General features: G+C 36.5%; 1 protein-coding gene across 2 annotated transcripts in view; it reads right to left on the minus strand.

The window, feature by feature from the left end:
* Positions 1–216: 216 nt before the first annotated feature.
* EXOC1 (exocyst complex component 1) overlaps positions 217–16,127 on the minus strand; it is a 68,204-nt gene continuing 52,293 nt past the window's right edge. Inside the window, exons 16-19 of one of the 2 annotated variants that reach the window (XM_035004938.1) lie at positions 10,028–10,211; positions 6,488–6,687; positions 2,910–3,104; positions 217–1,265 (exon numbers count right to left, since the gene is read on the minus strand). In XM_035004938.1, coding sequence (XP_034860829.1) covers positions 1,113–1,265; positions 2,910–3,104; positions 6,488–6,687; positions 10,028–10,211 — 732 coding nt within the window. In that variant the 3' untranslated portion in view covers positions 217–1,112. The remainder of the gene's footprint in view (positions 1,266–2,909; positions 3,105–6,487; positions 6,688–10,027; positions 10,212–16,127) is intronic. The other variant, XM_035004939.1, reaches the window with a different exon arrangement.

Raw genomic sequence — 16,127 nt, forward strand, 5'->3', positions numbered from 1 at the left:
ACGTATGAATTTTGAGAAGGCACAATTCAGTCCATAGTACAGTGTTCTGTGAGATTTAGTCCTAAATACTAAATATTTTTGATGCTATTATTATTTTTCTTATTACACTTTTAAGTGTTTTGTGGTAAATGAACATGTAATTAATTTTTGTATACTGATTTTGTAAGAATTTGCTTTTATAAAAAAATAGCATAGAACAGATCTAAGAATATCAAATTTTAACTTTTCCGAAAAAAATTTTTTTGAAAATTTCTTTATTTCAGATTCACTGCCACACAGTCACATAATTCTCAGAATCTAAGTTTACAACTGAACATCACAAGATCCCTTATCCATATACACATTAGTTAGACAGAGGGGAAAAAAATTCTGTACAATTATTTTAGTAGTTCCATGATTTGTAGGCAATAGTGAGTTAGTGAAAAATGAAGAACTCCTGATGCCTTACACACAGGACAACCACTGACAAATACAAGAAAGTAGGCAATAAAAGAAAACTTTCTGTTCAGTCACAGAAAAATGCTAAAGGCATTTTGTGATGAGACAAATGTTTTAAGTTAGTACACAACCTATTGGGCAAATAAAACTGCTACATAAATTGGTACTTTTGCTCTTGAATATTTGTAGTATGGTATTACCCATTTATCTGACATTTAATAATACATAAAGTTCTAAGTCTGGGTTCTCAAAACAGTTACTTGATAATTTTGAATAATGTCTGGTGTACTCAGAGTGCTTTTTTCATTTATCTTTTCTTCAGAAGTTTTTTTTAATTTTTAAACATTTAATGATACATTTATTGGAGTTGTACCTTTTCTACCACAATGGATTAAATAAACTTGTCAAAAGTATGGTTTTGTCACTTTCTGGGACACTTAATTTGCTGTTCTTCCTTTCACATGCCTCTGTTAGCACACAGGGCCAAGTGACCACCTGCAACAGGTAGGTCTCGTGTTATTAATCACACAGATAAGGCAAGTTGTATATAACCATTCCTCCTACCCAGTCTGTTGACGTAAAGCAACAGGGGCTCCCTAGCACCTAAATCTTTTTCTTTTCCCATATATATATAAATAAAATAGTAGACACTTCTTTCATTTATCTCTTCTTTTTTAGTGGGACTGTGCAATGCTGGAACAATAATCTAGAATGTCCTGAATAGTGAATTCCATTGTAACACCAGACCCAGGATAACAGCGAGCTATCAAACCTTCAAAGTGCTTGTATTGGCGTATAAATTCATCTTGCATAGAGTGCCACACCACCTATTATAAAAATGAAGATACAAGTCATTAAATTATGAAAGGAAATATATAATCAAGTACGTAGAAATAATGTCAAGATAAATTCTAAGATTTTAGCAGAGTGTAATGGTTAAGAACATGCATCTTTGCTCCTTCTACTTACAAGATATGTGACCTTGAGTATGTTACATCACTGCTCTAGGCCTCAAGTTCCTCATCTGTAAACCAGGGTAGTAACAATAATACCTTCCTCATAAGTTTCTTGTGAGGATTAAATGAGTGCATGTATATAAAGTGCTTAGAACAGTGTTTGACACGGTATGCACTCATTACATTTTAGCTATTATTATAGCTACTACAATATCCAATAGAGATGTGTACATGCACAATTATACATGGAACTAAGACTAGTAATTAGATGAAATGCAACACTTACTGCTTAAATTTCATTCCAGATGAAAGTTTAAACATTTATCTAAAATTGATGATACAAAACATTGCTTGATGCCATAAGGGATACTAAAATGAGATAGATTATATATAATCCAGTGATTTATGATTTAGCAGTGGAAACTACTATGTAGATAACTATCAAGGCAGAATCTGATATATACACTGACATATTAGCTAATACTAACAGGTGACATTTATTGATGCTTACTCTATCTCAGCACAGTACAAAGTACTTTACATACGTATTATTCTATTTAAGTCTCATGACTACCTGGTGAGGGTGGGTGCTATGACCGTCATCACTACCCAACAGATAAGGGAATGTATTCTTCCAGGATTTTTCCTTGTAAACCCTCAATCTCATAAATCCTAAATTCCTGTCACCTTAAGTCTACGTACTAAACAGTATTACACTTTTTGCTTTACATCTTTTAGCTCATGGTGTTTCTTCCACCTGCGACTCCTCTCACTTTATCTGTAACTATCTGACTTTCAGAGGCAAACACAAGTGCAATAAAGGCTTTGATGATGTTGAAGTCAATTATTCTCCCTCATCTCTGGGCCTTTCAGTATGGTTCATAAAGAAAAATGGCCCAATTTGGGGTTTAAATCTGGCTCTACCATCCATTCACTGTGGGATCTTGGTCATGTTCCTCCACCTCTCTAAGCTCTGATTTTCTTACCTATAAAATGGCAATGACAATAATAGTAGTGTCCACTCTATGACAGAGGTATTATTTCCACTTTTCAAATAAGAAAGCTGAGGCTCAGAGAGGTTAAGTGACTTGCCCAAAGTCATGCAGCTTAATCTTGAGCCAGATTATGAACCCATTTCTAACTCTGGCTCCCATGCTCAGAATTACTCCACTGTACTATACTCTATTCCATTTAGTTACTCCCCTCAAATCTAAAAAACAAACAAAAAGCCTAAAAAAACTCTGCCCCACCCCCAAACAAAAGAAAAACAACTAATGCCTCAAAACAATACAGTAGAAATATAAAATAAATAGGAATAGCCATATAAACATATTATAAATATTATTCCTTTCTTCCTCACAACTCATTAGTCTGGTCTGTACTTTATGGCACTTTATGGAAATTTCCTCCTGCACTAAAATTAGAAAATCTGTAGCCTTTCTAGAGGACTCGTTTGGAGAAAAGCAAAACATTTTAAGATGTGCAATCTAGGATGGTTAACAGAACGAAGCATACCTGAAGTAAGTTTTCCTCTTCACATAAATGTTTATCAACCTTCTTGTAGAGGTTATCTAGACCTTTTTTCACTTCCTTTCCAGGATACTCTTTAATGACTTTACGAAGTTCTTGTTTGTTAAATGCAAGTTGATAGCTTACTTCCTCCTCTCTTATACCCTGTGCTACTCGAGCTTCAACGCCTTCAAAGAAATGCTTCAAGGAAATGAAAAAAGATGTGGAATACATATACAATTATGCAGTCATCAAAAAAAGAAATCTTGCCATTGCAAGAGTGTGGATGAAGCTAGAGAGTATTATGCTAAGCGAAATAAGTCAGAGAAAGACAAATACCATATAAGTTCACTCCTGTGGAATTTAAGAAATGAACAGAGGGGGCGAAAAGAGAGGCAAACCATAAGAGACTATTTTCTTTAAAGATTTTATTTATTTGACAGAGAGCGAGAGAGAGAGCACACAAGCAGGGGGAATAGCAGGCAGAGGGAGAGCGAGAAGCAGGCTCCCCACTGAGCAGGGGGTACAATGTGGGGCTTGATCCCAGGGTCCCAGGATCATGACCTGAGCCAAAAGCAGATGCCTAACCGACTGAGCTGTGCAGGTGTCCTACCATAAGAGACTCTTAATTACAAAGAACATACTGAGGGTTGCTAGAAGGGAGGTGCGTGGGGGGATGGGCTCAAGGGGTGATGGGTATTAAGGAGGGCATTTGCTGTGATAAACACTGGGTGTTGTATGTAAGTAATGCATCACTAAATTCTATACCTGAAACTAATATTACACTGTATGTTAACTGGAATTTAAATAAAAACTTGAAACTACAAAAAGAAAAAAAAAAAGAAACTAAAATAAAAATAAAAATGTAAAAAAAAATTAATAATGGCTAAGCACTGCTTTTATTATCAAATTTAAAAAACCCTGCTTATAAAACAGTGAAATTTATTCACTGTGTTAACATTTTAGATTTCCTTCTAGTCTTCTTTTTTTTTTAAAGATTCTATTTTTTAAGTAGTCTTTATACCCAAAGTGGGGCTTGAACTCACAACCCTGAGATCAAGAGTTATATGCTCCACCGACTGAGCAAGCCAGGCGCCCCTCCTTCTCGTCTTTTGATGTGAGTACATAAGTGAGATTATAATATTGCATGCTGTATTTTATTTATTTATCTATTTATTTTTAAAGATTTTATTTATTTATTTGAGAGAGAGAATGAGATAGAGCGAGAGAGCATGAGAGGGGGAAGGGTCAGAGGGAGAAGCAGACTCCCTGCAGGGAGCCTGATGCGGGACTCGATCCTGGGACTCCAGGATCATGACCTGTGCCGAAGGCAGTCTCTTAACCAACTGAGCCACCCAGGCGCCCCACATGCTGTATTTTCTACGTAATATTTATATTTTTTCCAAAGTATAAATTTTAATGGCTGCATAATATTCCATCTAATGACTGAACTATAATTTATACATTCATTCCTCCAGTATTGGATATTTAACATTTTTCACTTTTTTTTTAAGTTGATAAAATCTACTCAGATTAAAAGAAATTTATTATAAACACAATTGTCACAAGTATCTTTCATACATAACTATTTACCCACATTACTGATTACTTTTCAGCACAAATTTCTATGACTACAATTCCTCAGTTGAGGAGAATAATGGTAAGTATTCTGAAGATTCTTCATACACATAAATTGCTTCCCAGGAAAGTTCAATCAATTTCTATTTCTGTTAACAGTACATGAGACTGCTATTTACCATATTACCATCAGCATTATCACAACTTAAAGAAATCATTGCATTTTGATGAGTGAAAAAGATTTGTTTTTTTATTTCACAATTCTTTGGCTATAAATGAAGTTAGCCTGCTTTCATATGTTTCACAGTATATTCAGAACCCTTGCCCATTTATACATTGGGATACTACTGCTTTTCTTATTGATTTTAAAAAGGTATTTTATATTTTATATTACTGACTACTGGATTGTTATAAATATTCATCTCAGGTTGTCTTTGAAATATATGTTTCTTAAATATGTAGTTTTATTGATTGGCATGCCTGTATTTGAGCACTATACAATATGATCTAATACTGAAAAGCCAATCCCCTTCTCATTATTTTTCTCTAAAATTTTCTTGGCAATTACTATTTGTTTGTTCTTCATTAAATTATTATTATTATTACTATGTTTTTGCTAATAATTGTTTTGACAAGTCTATTCCTGGTGCTTTTAAATTTTTGTTTCTACATAAACTTTTAATTGATTATGACACACAGAAAATAAATTGTTTTTTTATATATTTATTTTGAATCCTGCTACATTTTCATGGATCAGTAATTTCAATGTATTATATACAGGTAATTATAATCTTGACTCTCTTTTTCTTTAGAGAGAGAGAGGGAAAGAGTGCATGTGAGCAGGGTGGGGAGGGTGAGAGAATCTTAAGTAGGCTCTACTCTCAGCATAGAACCTGATGCGGGCACTTGAGCTCATTACCCTGAGCTCATGACTTGAGCTGAAATCAAGAGTCAGATGCTTAACTGACTGAGCCACCCAGATGCCCCGTTAACTCTTCTTTCTATATCTTTTATTTATGTTTCAGGTCTTATTGCATTGGCTAGAGCTTCCATAACAATGTTAAATATTAAAGGATGTAGCAATGTTTCTGCTTTAAATTTGATTTCACAGGGAATGCCTCTGATGTTGCAGTTAAGTATCACATAGGATTTAGGTCTAAGACAGACCTTTTACCCTAAAGGAATATCTGTTCTTAAGTTTTAGAAGGAATTGGTTCTGTACTTGATTAAATATATTTTAAGTATTTGTTGTTGACAGCAGATAGATAAATAAAATCTTTTAAAAAATATATTTATATATTTATTTATTTAGACAGCATGCAAGCGGAGGGAGGGGCAGAGGGAGAGAATCCTCAAGCAGACTCCTGCTGAGTGCAGAGCCTGATGCGAGGCTTGACCTCACAACCCCTGAGATCATGACCTGAGCTGATACCAAGAGTCAGAGGCTCAACCGACTGAGCCACCCAGGTGCCCCAAAACCATCCTTTCTTAATTTTAATGATCAAATATGCTGTGGGGAATGACTCAGTTCAGGAAAGGAAGGGAAAGAAAAAGGCAATGAAAAAAACAATTTTTGGTTTTCCTTTTATCTTGATAAAGTTTTTGAAATCTTCATCTGAACTAAGGTTAAAGATCAGCCATTTGTGAGGTATGAAATAAGAGAGTGTGGTATAATGGAAAAGCCTAATCTAGGGTTCATCAACCAGCTTTGCTACTTGCCAGTTACTGTAACTTCAAGCAAGTTTACTTTCAGTTTCTTCATCTGTAAAATGGGTTGACACTACCTCAGCCCACATCATTGTTTACAGCAATTAAAATAAGAACATACAGAGCATCTACCAGTATCTTAGTACACTGGAACCTTTGATAACTGGGTCCCTCCCCTTCATTAACCTTTGCATCAATACATGAGCAAACTTAGGATGAATGTCTTATGTTTTTCATATGTAAATATATGTATAGAGGTTCAAAATCAGGAAAATACTACTGAATGAATATATACTTACATTTAGTTTTTCAAGAGGTTGCCCTAAAGAGTAAATGACATAAGACTGAAGGTGATCTGTGTATTTTTGTTTGGCTTCTTTTTTTTCAGTTTCTAGACATGAGATTTTCAAACGAGAAAGTGTTGCAAAAATATGGTGAAAATTTTCCATCATAACTACATCCCTGGGGGTCTTCTGGCTTTCATTTGCTACTTTCTCCACTAAAATAAAAAAAGAAAAAACATAATAACATCCTGACATGAGTATTACCATATTTAGCTATAAAAATATTTATGTGATTTTTTTCATTTGTAAGTTTAAGAAGTAAGCACGTTTCTGGACTTAAGATATTCTGAAGGGTCTTCATATCCACCTAGCCCTAATAAAAAAATCACTCTAAAATAGTCATATATATATATATATGGAAATGTAGTATATAATAAAGGTGGCTTTTCAAATCAGTGGGGGAAATGATGAATTATTCAGAATGTGTTAGGACAACCACCTGGTCCTTTTGAATACACTAATAAATCTGGATTCCTATTTCCCATTTTCAGCCAAACAAATTCTAAATCGCTCAAGTACTTAAAAATGTAAAAAGCAAACAAATATAATCACAAGTACTAAGGAAAATAAAACTAATTAAAAAAATAATTTTGGGATGCCTTGGTGACTCAGTTGGTTAAGCATCTGCCTTTGGCTCAGGTCATGATCCCAGGGTCCTGAGATCAAGTCCTCCCTGCTGAGCAGGGAGCCTGCTTCTCCCTCTGCCTCCAGCTCCCCCTGCTTGTGCTCTCTCTCTCTGTGTCAAATAAATAAATAAATAAATAAATAAATAAAATCTTTAAACAAAATAATTTTGTGATAGCATGACTTTTTTACAGATGGTCCAAAAATCATAAAGGGAGAGATGGATAAATCTGACATGAAATTTCAAAGCTCTTGCATAGTAAAAAAAAAACAAAAAAAAAAACCATAAATAAAATCAATTTAAGTCTATTAAGTTGACAAAGAATAAAAAGACTGATATTCAGTGGCGCCTGGGTGGCTCAGTCATTAAACATCTGCCTTCGGCTCAGGTCATGATCCCAGGGTCCTGGGATTGAGCTCCACATCAGGCTCCCTGCTTGGAGGGAAGCCTGCTTCTCCCTCTCCCACTCCCCCTGCTTGTGTTCCTGCTCTCACTCTCTCTCTCTTAAAAAAAAAAAAAAAAAAGACTGATATTCAGCATTAATGAGATGTGATGAAAACTTTCACCAACTGCTCAGAACACTAAACTGGTATAACCTTTCTCTAAGGCAGTTTGGCAAAGGCCTTGAGATATATGTAAACCTTTTGACCTTGTAATTCCATTTCCAGTAATTTACCCCAAGGAAACTATTGGACAAGAATACAAAAATATGTGCAAAAAACTGGAAACAAACTAAATGCCTATTAATAGGAGATTTAATAAATAATGATACATGGAATACTATGCCATCATTAAAAATGATTACAGTTATAATATAAATTGACAAGGAGAGGCATTAAAATTTATAGAGTAGCATGTTCCAAAACAGAGTGTAAGGTATGATAAAACTTTTACATTCAAGAACACACACACACATACACACACACATACACACACAATATGCACATATATATGAAGGAGAAATACTGAAAAATTTGGATGGATAAAAATTAAATGTTATCTTTCCTGATGAAACTACAAATTATTTTTGTTTTTTTCTTGATTTTTAAAATCTGTTTTTTGATTTTTGGGGGTGTATAATGAGCATATATTACTTTACAGTCAGACAAAGCAAAGCTACTTTGAATTTAAATTTTTTTTTTTTTTTAACTAGGCTCCATACCCAGAGTGGAGCCCAACCTGGGGTTTGAACTCATGACCCTGAGATGAAGACCTGAGCTGAGCTGAGACCAAGTGTTGGATGCTTAATCAACTGAGCCACCTAGGCGCCCCAAAGTTACTTTGAATTTTAAAAGAAATATCTACCAGGGGTGCCTGGGTGGCTCAGTTGGTTAAGTGACTGCCTTTGGCTCAGGTCATGATCCTGGAGTCCCTCGATCGAGTCCCGCATCGGGCTCCCTGCTTGGCAGGGAGTCTGCTTCTCCCTCTGACCCTCCCCCCTCTCATGTGCTCTCTCTCATTCTCAAATAAATAAATAAAATCTTTAAAAATAAAAAAAAAAAAGAAATATCTACCATACAAACATTCAATCATGTAATTTATCTATCTTTCCCCTAGACATGCTTCCACCGAAAATGTCATATGTAATTGGTAAGATGATTCCACTTCCTGTCAATTGTTTCAGCTTTTAAAGTTCCTGAATATATGCAATCAGATCATTTATTTCAAGTTAAATGGCACATCATACAGTTTCTGTAACTTAATTGTGGGATCTGCCACAGGAAGACAGTAGTTTAGCATTACCCTACCTTATGTGACAGATATGAAAACTGAGGCCTAAAGAGGTAAATTGATTTGCTTCATGTTATACTGCCTATCATCTCCCGAAGATTCTTGCTAAAATGCAAATGTAAAATTCCATTTTTAGATTTTTTAAAAAGGTTGTTTTTTTTGTGATTAAAAAAGGAATTCCAATTTTGCATAGTGATAATCCCATATGAACTAAAATAGAAGTGGTTCCTGATGAATATGAATGGGTTTTATGTACTGCTGAAAAGATAAGCAGTACATAAAACCCATTTGAGAGAGAGAATGAGAGAGAGAGAAAGCACATGAGAGGGGGGAGGGCCAGAGGGAGAAGCACGCTCCCTGCCGAGCAGGGAGCCCGATGCGGGACTCGATACAGGGACTCCAGGATCATGACCTGAGCTGAAGGCAGTCACTTAAACAACTGAGCCACCCAGGCGCCCCGATCATTGGAATATTTTAACTCCAAGGGCCTTCATTTCACTCAAGTGTCACTCTCTTCAAGATTCAGATCCCTGGCAGAGACGGAGAGTCTGGTTGGTCCAACTACTATAGTCATCTGCCTAATCCTTCTAGAGCACAGGGACTGTGATGGATAGTGACCAGGATCCAGAATGATTCTACTGTGATATAGAATGAGCAATAGTTGTATTTGTTTCTAGAGTATTTTGATAAATTGTGTACCCCTTGATAAAGAACAATATGATTTTTCAGGCAGAGGGATACTGAGAATAAGTGGAGAAATCACCATTCTTAGGCTGATACCCTAAGGAGAGGCACATTACTACAGGCTTCATCAGTAACCAAGTACTTAGTCTATTATACTCTTATTAACTGTCCCCCCTCCATTTTCTTCTATTTACAGAACTGTTCACTGTGATGAATTTTACGGTTTGATCAATCTTACAGCAGACTACACCTCCTGAATAAACAAGGAAATGAATTATTATGAGCACAAGTTAGAAATAGTACATTCATAGCTATAGTTAATTCAAAGTAAAGTTCAAGAAATACCTACTTTCAGAAAACTTAAATAAGACTATAGAATATGGAAAATAACTTAAATGACCATAAATAGTGAAAACAACCAACCAAAAAATTCTTTAGTACATAACAAAGCTTACCATTAACAAATACTCCTCTGATAAGTTTAGTATATGCTTTATCTAGATCTCCACGACGTTCAGCATTTTTAAAGATCGATTCTGCGAGTCCAGCAAATTCTTCAAATTCAGCAACAAATGGAAGAATTCCTACTTTACTCTTCTTTGAGATTTTTACTTCTTCCATTTGCCTTATTTGGTTACTCTACAGTTAGGCAGAAAGCAAGTGAGAGAAATAGCCAAGCACATTAGAAACAACATATAATCATAAGCAAACGTATATATTATAGGGGAAGGACATAATTTAGTACCTAGAACATTTTGGATGTTTACTAATTACAGATTAATACAACAGGGATAACCAAGAAACACTACTTTTATAGATTAAAAAGTACATATTATTTAAAACAAGATACAATCAAACTTGAGCTTTGTGAAGCTCAAGTTTTTGTTCAAAGTGAAAACAAGCACTAAACAATTCTATCATTCATGAAAGGTAAGTATAAGGTGATTGCTCATTTTGGGGCAGAGGAGATAACCAGGGCAGGTACAGGATTTCTCTAGGTTATTTTTAGTTGGTGGCCATGTGGCCAAGTTTGAGAATCATAGTCATTTCCAATTCTCATTAGCCTAAAATTTGTGTTTGGATAGACCAGTTCTTTCATTTCTGGATATGAGAACAGAGAGGGAGAACAGGCATTTCTACAATGGATTTACACTACATAGGTTTGCCATGTATCTATTAGTTACTTATCCTATTTTTTCTCTATTTATTTCAGCAAAGTGCTTGTGTATGATGGTGACAAAGTACAAAAGGGATGTCTCATATAGACAAAACCTAGATATTTGGGTTCAAAAAAATCCATGAATTCAATTATGGTTCTGTGTACTTCTCAGAGGATCTAGATAAGAATTACACTGCCAAATACTGTTAGACATTTTTACTTCTACCTAAAATTTCATAAATGCTTTTGGGGGCATAACTTGAAAATCCTAGGACATGTGGCTTAGAAAAGTATTCTTTGTAGGCTATAGGCATTATTATTAGAAAGTCCTGGAATACTGTCAACCACTTGATATTATCTTTACTGCTACAGCATACCCATTTTATTGTACTTTGCTTTACTGCACTTCACAGATACTGCATTTTTTTTTTTTTTTTTTAAACAAATCGAAGGTCTGTGGCAACCCTGTATTGGGAAGTCTGTCAGTACTATTTTTCCAACAGCATTTGCTCATTTCACGCCTCTGTGTCACACTGTGGTAACTGTTTGGCAATATTTCAAACTTTTTCATTATTCTTATATTTGTTATGGTGATCTGTGATCAGTGATCTTTCGTTTGGGGTGCCACAAACCATGCCCATAAAAGATGGCAAACTTAATCAATAAATGTGTGTGTTCTGACTGCTCCATCAACCAGCCATTCCCCTCTCTCTCTCCCTCTCCTTAAGTCCAGACACAGTTTTATTCCCTGAGACACAATATGGACATGTGGCCAATTAAATGTTCAAGTGAAAGGAAGGGTCTCATGTCTCTCACTTTAAATCAATAGCTAAAAATGATTAAGTTTAGTGAGGAAGGCGTGTGAAAAGCTGACAGGCCGAAAGCTAGGCCTCTTGTGCTAAACAGTCAAGTTGTGAATGCACGGGAAAAGTTTTTTTTTAAGGAAATTAAAAGTACTACTCCAGTGAACACACAAACGGTAAGAAAGCAGAATAGCCTTCTTGCTGATATGGAGAAAGTTTTAGTGGTCAGGATAGAAGATCAAACCAGCCACAACATTCCCTTAAGCCAAAGCCTAATCCAGAGCAAGGCCCTAACTTTTATTCTGTGAAGGCTGAGAGAGGTGAGGAAGGTGCAGAAGTGTGAAGCTACCAACCTGTTGGTTCATGAGGTTTAAGGAAAGAAGCCGTCTCCATAACATAAAGTGCAAGGTGAAGCAGCAAGTGCTGATGGAGAAGCTGTAGCAAGTTCCCCCAGAAGATCCAACTAAGATCATTCATACAGGTGGCCATACTAAACAACAGATTTTCAGTGTAGACAAAACAGCTTTCTATTGGAAGAAGATGCCATCTAGGGCTTTCCTAGCTAGAGATAGCAATGCCTGGCTTCAGGGGACAGCCTCAGGGGACAGACTGACTCACTTGTTATGGGCTAATGCATCTGGTGACTTTAAGTTGAAGCCAATGCTCATTTACTATCCCAAAAATCCTAGGGCTCTTAAGAATTATGCTAAATTTACTCTGCTTGTGCTCTATAAATAGAACAAAATATGGATGACAGCTCATCTGTTTACAATATGATTTATTGACTATTTTAAGCCCGCTGTTGAGACCTACTATTCCAAAAAAGAAGAGATTCCTTTCAAAATATGACTGCTCATTGACAATGCACCTAGTCACCTAAGAGCTCTGATGGAGATGGACAAGGACAATGAGATTAATGCTGTTTACGTGTTTGCTAACACAACATCCATCCTGTAGCCCATGGGCCAAGGACTTATTTCAACTTTCAAGTCTTATTATTTAAGAAAAATATTTTGTAAGGCTAAGCTGCCATAAATGGTGATTCCTCTGATGTATCTGGGCAAAAGAAAGTGAAAACCTTCTGGAAAGGATTCATCATTCTACATGCCATTAGGAACATTTGTGCTTCATGGGAAGAGGACAAAAGTAAGACATGAACAGGATTCTAACCCTCATGGAAGACTTTGAGGGGTTCAAGACTTCAGTGGAGGAAGTAACTGTAGCAGATGTGGATGTGGTAGAAACGGTGAGAGAACTAGAATTAGGAGTGGAGCCTGAAGATGTGACTGAATTGCTACAATCTCATGATAAAACTTTAATAGATGAGGAGTTGCTTCTTATGGATGAGTCAAGAAGGTGGTTTCTTGAGATGGAACCGATGCCTGGTGAAGATGCTGTGAAGACTGTTGAAATGACAACAGATCAAGAATATTACATAAACTTAGATGACAAAGCAGCGGCAGGGTTTGAGAGGACTGTCTCCAATTTTGAAAGAAGTTCTACTGTGGGTACAATAGTATCAAACAGAGAAACTGTGAAAAGAAGAGTTGATTAACAGGGCAAACTTCACTGTTGTCTTATTTCAAGAAATGGCCACAGCCACCCCAACCTATAGCAACCACCACCCTGATCATCAGCAGCCATAAACATGGAGTCAAGACCCTCCATCAGCAAAAAGATTAGAACTCGCTGAAAGTGCAGATGATGGTTAGCATTTCTTAGCAATAGTATTTTTAAATTAAGTTACGGACATTGTTTTTTAAATATAATGCTACTGAACACTAAGAGACTACAGTATAATATAGACATAACTTCTATATGTACTGGGAAACCAAAAAATTCATCTGAATTCACTTTATTCCAATAACTCACTTTATTGTGACACTCGCTTTATTGCAGGAGCCTGGACCAACCGAGCCTGCAGTAACTTGGAGGTATCCTTGTATTTTACTTCATCGGTATTGATCATTGTGAAAAGTAAAAATGGATGCAGTAGAGAGGGGAGCGTAAGGCTGCAGGTGTTGGAACCAGACTGTCCGGGTAAGAATACTAATTCCATCATTTTTTACCATTGACCCGGGCAAAGTAACATAACCTCTCAGAGAGTCTACCTTATGGAGGCGGGAGGAGGTCGTGAAGATTAGATGAGATAATGTGTGCAAGGTGCTTAGACCTGTGCCTGGTACACAGTAAACACTAATTTATGAATGCTGGTCTATGGTGGTTATTAAGCTGCATGAAGATTTTTGTTCAGTGTGGCACACAAAGGCACAGGATATAATTATAGCCTGAATATACTTAAACATTAACAGGACATATTTTATTTTATTTATTGATTTTTTAAAAGATTTTTTATTTATTTGACAGAGAGCACCACAAGCAGAGGGAGAGAGAGGGAGAAGCAGGCTCCTTGCTGAGCAAGGAGCCGGATGTGGGACTCGATCCCAGGACCCTGGGATTATGACCTGGGCCGAAGGCAGCCACTTAACCGACTGAGCCACCCAGGCATCCCAACAGGGCATATTCTAAATGACAGTTATCTTTTCTGGCGTTGTAACTGGTAGAAGAGAAACAATGCATTCATTTAAGAAAAGAGCCATTGGGGGCACCTGGGTGGCTCAGTCGGTTAAACATCAGATTCTTAGTTTCCGCTCAGGTCATGATCTCAGGGTTGTGAGACTGAGCCCTGCACTGACTTCGTGCTGGGCGTGGAGCCTAAGATTCTCTTCCTCTCCCTCTGCCCCTTCCCCTCAGCTCACATGCATGTGTGCGTGTGCACTCTCTCTCTCTCAAAAAAGCCATTAATGAATTAAATCTTATAGAAATAAACTTTTTCTCAAGCTCAATGTATACATTATTTGCAGCTGATTGCTTGACACAGAGGTTATTCAGTGACTAAAACTACAACTTTGATGTGAGGCACACATCACTATATTACTTATCCATCCTCTGTCCATGGCAATTTAACCAAATCGTATCATTCTTAAAGGTTTAAGAGCGCAAATCCTTATCACTATAGTGTGAAGAATCCTGAAAAGCAAATTAAGTGCAGATAAGAAATGTATGGGACTGCAGAGCCCAGCGTGGTAGTACCTGATGTGTCACTTACTTCCTAACTTTAGCTCTAGCTCAGGCTAGGCTAGCTTTCTTAGTCCCGTTCTTTCAAGAATAGCAGATACTCTGAGCTTGGCCACCAGCTGAAAGAGCCAAACTCAGGTTCCATTTTCTGCAGCCATCTGACAAACAGGCCCATTTATTACCTTTTCAAGGTATGCCTTAGGTCCTAATCTTGTCCCAAATACCAAAACATAACAAGTACTGAGTACACACTATCCACCAGACACTGTGAGAAGACATCAGTTAAAAATAAGAGACAGAGAGATGTCCCTTTAGTGACAAAAGATAGAGCCTTCAGAAATACATACAATTTTAGGAGAAAATACTGAGTTTACACCTTTGTCTAAGTTCATTTTACTTTCTTTTTCCACTGTTCTGTCTTGAGAATAACATGAACATTGTTTAATGAACTATTATTAATTACTACCACCCTTATGAGCCATCAGTTAGTAAGGTTTTTTTCTGTGCAAGGCAGTGTGCTAAGCACTCCATCTGAACCCACATCTATATTTATCTGACACTACATCCTATGCTTTTAACAATTATGCTCTGTTGGATTGACAGGTGTTTCATAGAGTTATATTTTACTGATAAAAGCAACAAAGCCTTCATAGTCTGGAAATGTAGTGTCCTCATGATTTAGTGTTCCTGCCAAGTCATACAGGACTCATTATCTTAGCTGTTGGCAGCTCTTACTTTTTTCTTTGGCTCTCAGCTTGCAGCAGACCCTCTAGGTTTAGCATCACCGCGGGAGAAGGTGGGAGAGGGAAGAGGGTAAGCCTTAAGCGGTCAAATTTCATAGTATTTCAAATACCAAGTGAAGTTATGTGGCAAGGAAAGAGGATTAACAAGCCTGTTGAGGCAACATTAAGTTTCTATAGTGAACGGAGATTGCCTTTATACTTTAAAAGCTCAATAAATACTATTTTTCACAAGTACAAAAATGATGTGGATTTTAATTGCCCTTAATATTTTTATCTCCTATTATTTTATGGATATTCAAGAGCTGGATATAACTTAGAAGTTACATAGTAGAAATATTCAAATGGTTGACATGCTAACTACATTAATAAAATGAAGCTTTTATTTTAGAACCTGGCCCAGCCCAATTCATACCTACAAGCTTACCAAAACCTAGCAGACAAAAATAAAATTGTTAATGATTTTTCTTTCCTATTAGAAGGAAGAACATAATGACTGCTGGAAGTTAACATAAGAACAATATATTCTCTATTTTTTTTTTAAAGAAATTTTTAAAGATTCATTTATTTATTTGGGGGGGGCAACGGGGGAGGGAGAGGGACAAACAGGCTCTCACTGAGCACAGAGCCCGATGTGGGGCTCCATCTCATGATCCATAACCTGGGCGGAGACCAAGAGTCAGACACTTAACCAACTGCATCACCCAGGCGCCCCAAAGAACACTATATTCTTAAAATAAAACAATATGATCATTAATTAAAGCTGTTAAACTAG

Source organism: Mirounga leonina, unplaced genomic scaffold (genome assembly GCF_011800145.1).
Source record: "Mirounga leonina isolate KUSES-001 unplaced genomic scaffold, KU_Mleo_1.0 Mir_129, whole genome shotgun sequence".
In the NCBI taxonomy this organism is placed as follows: Eukaryota; Metazoa; Chordata; class Mammalia; order Carnivora; family Phocidae; genus Mirounga; species Mirounga leonina.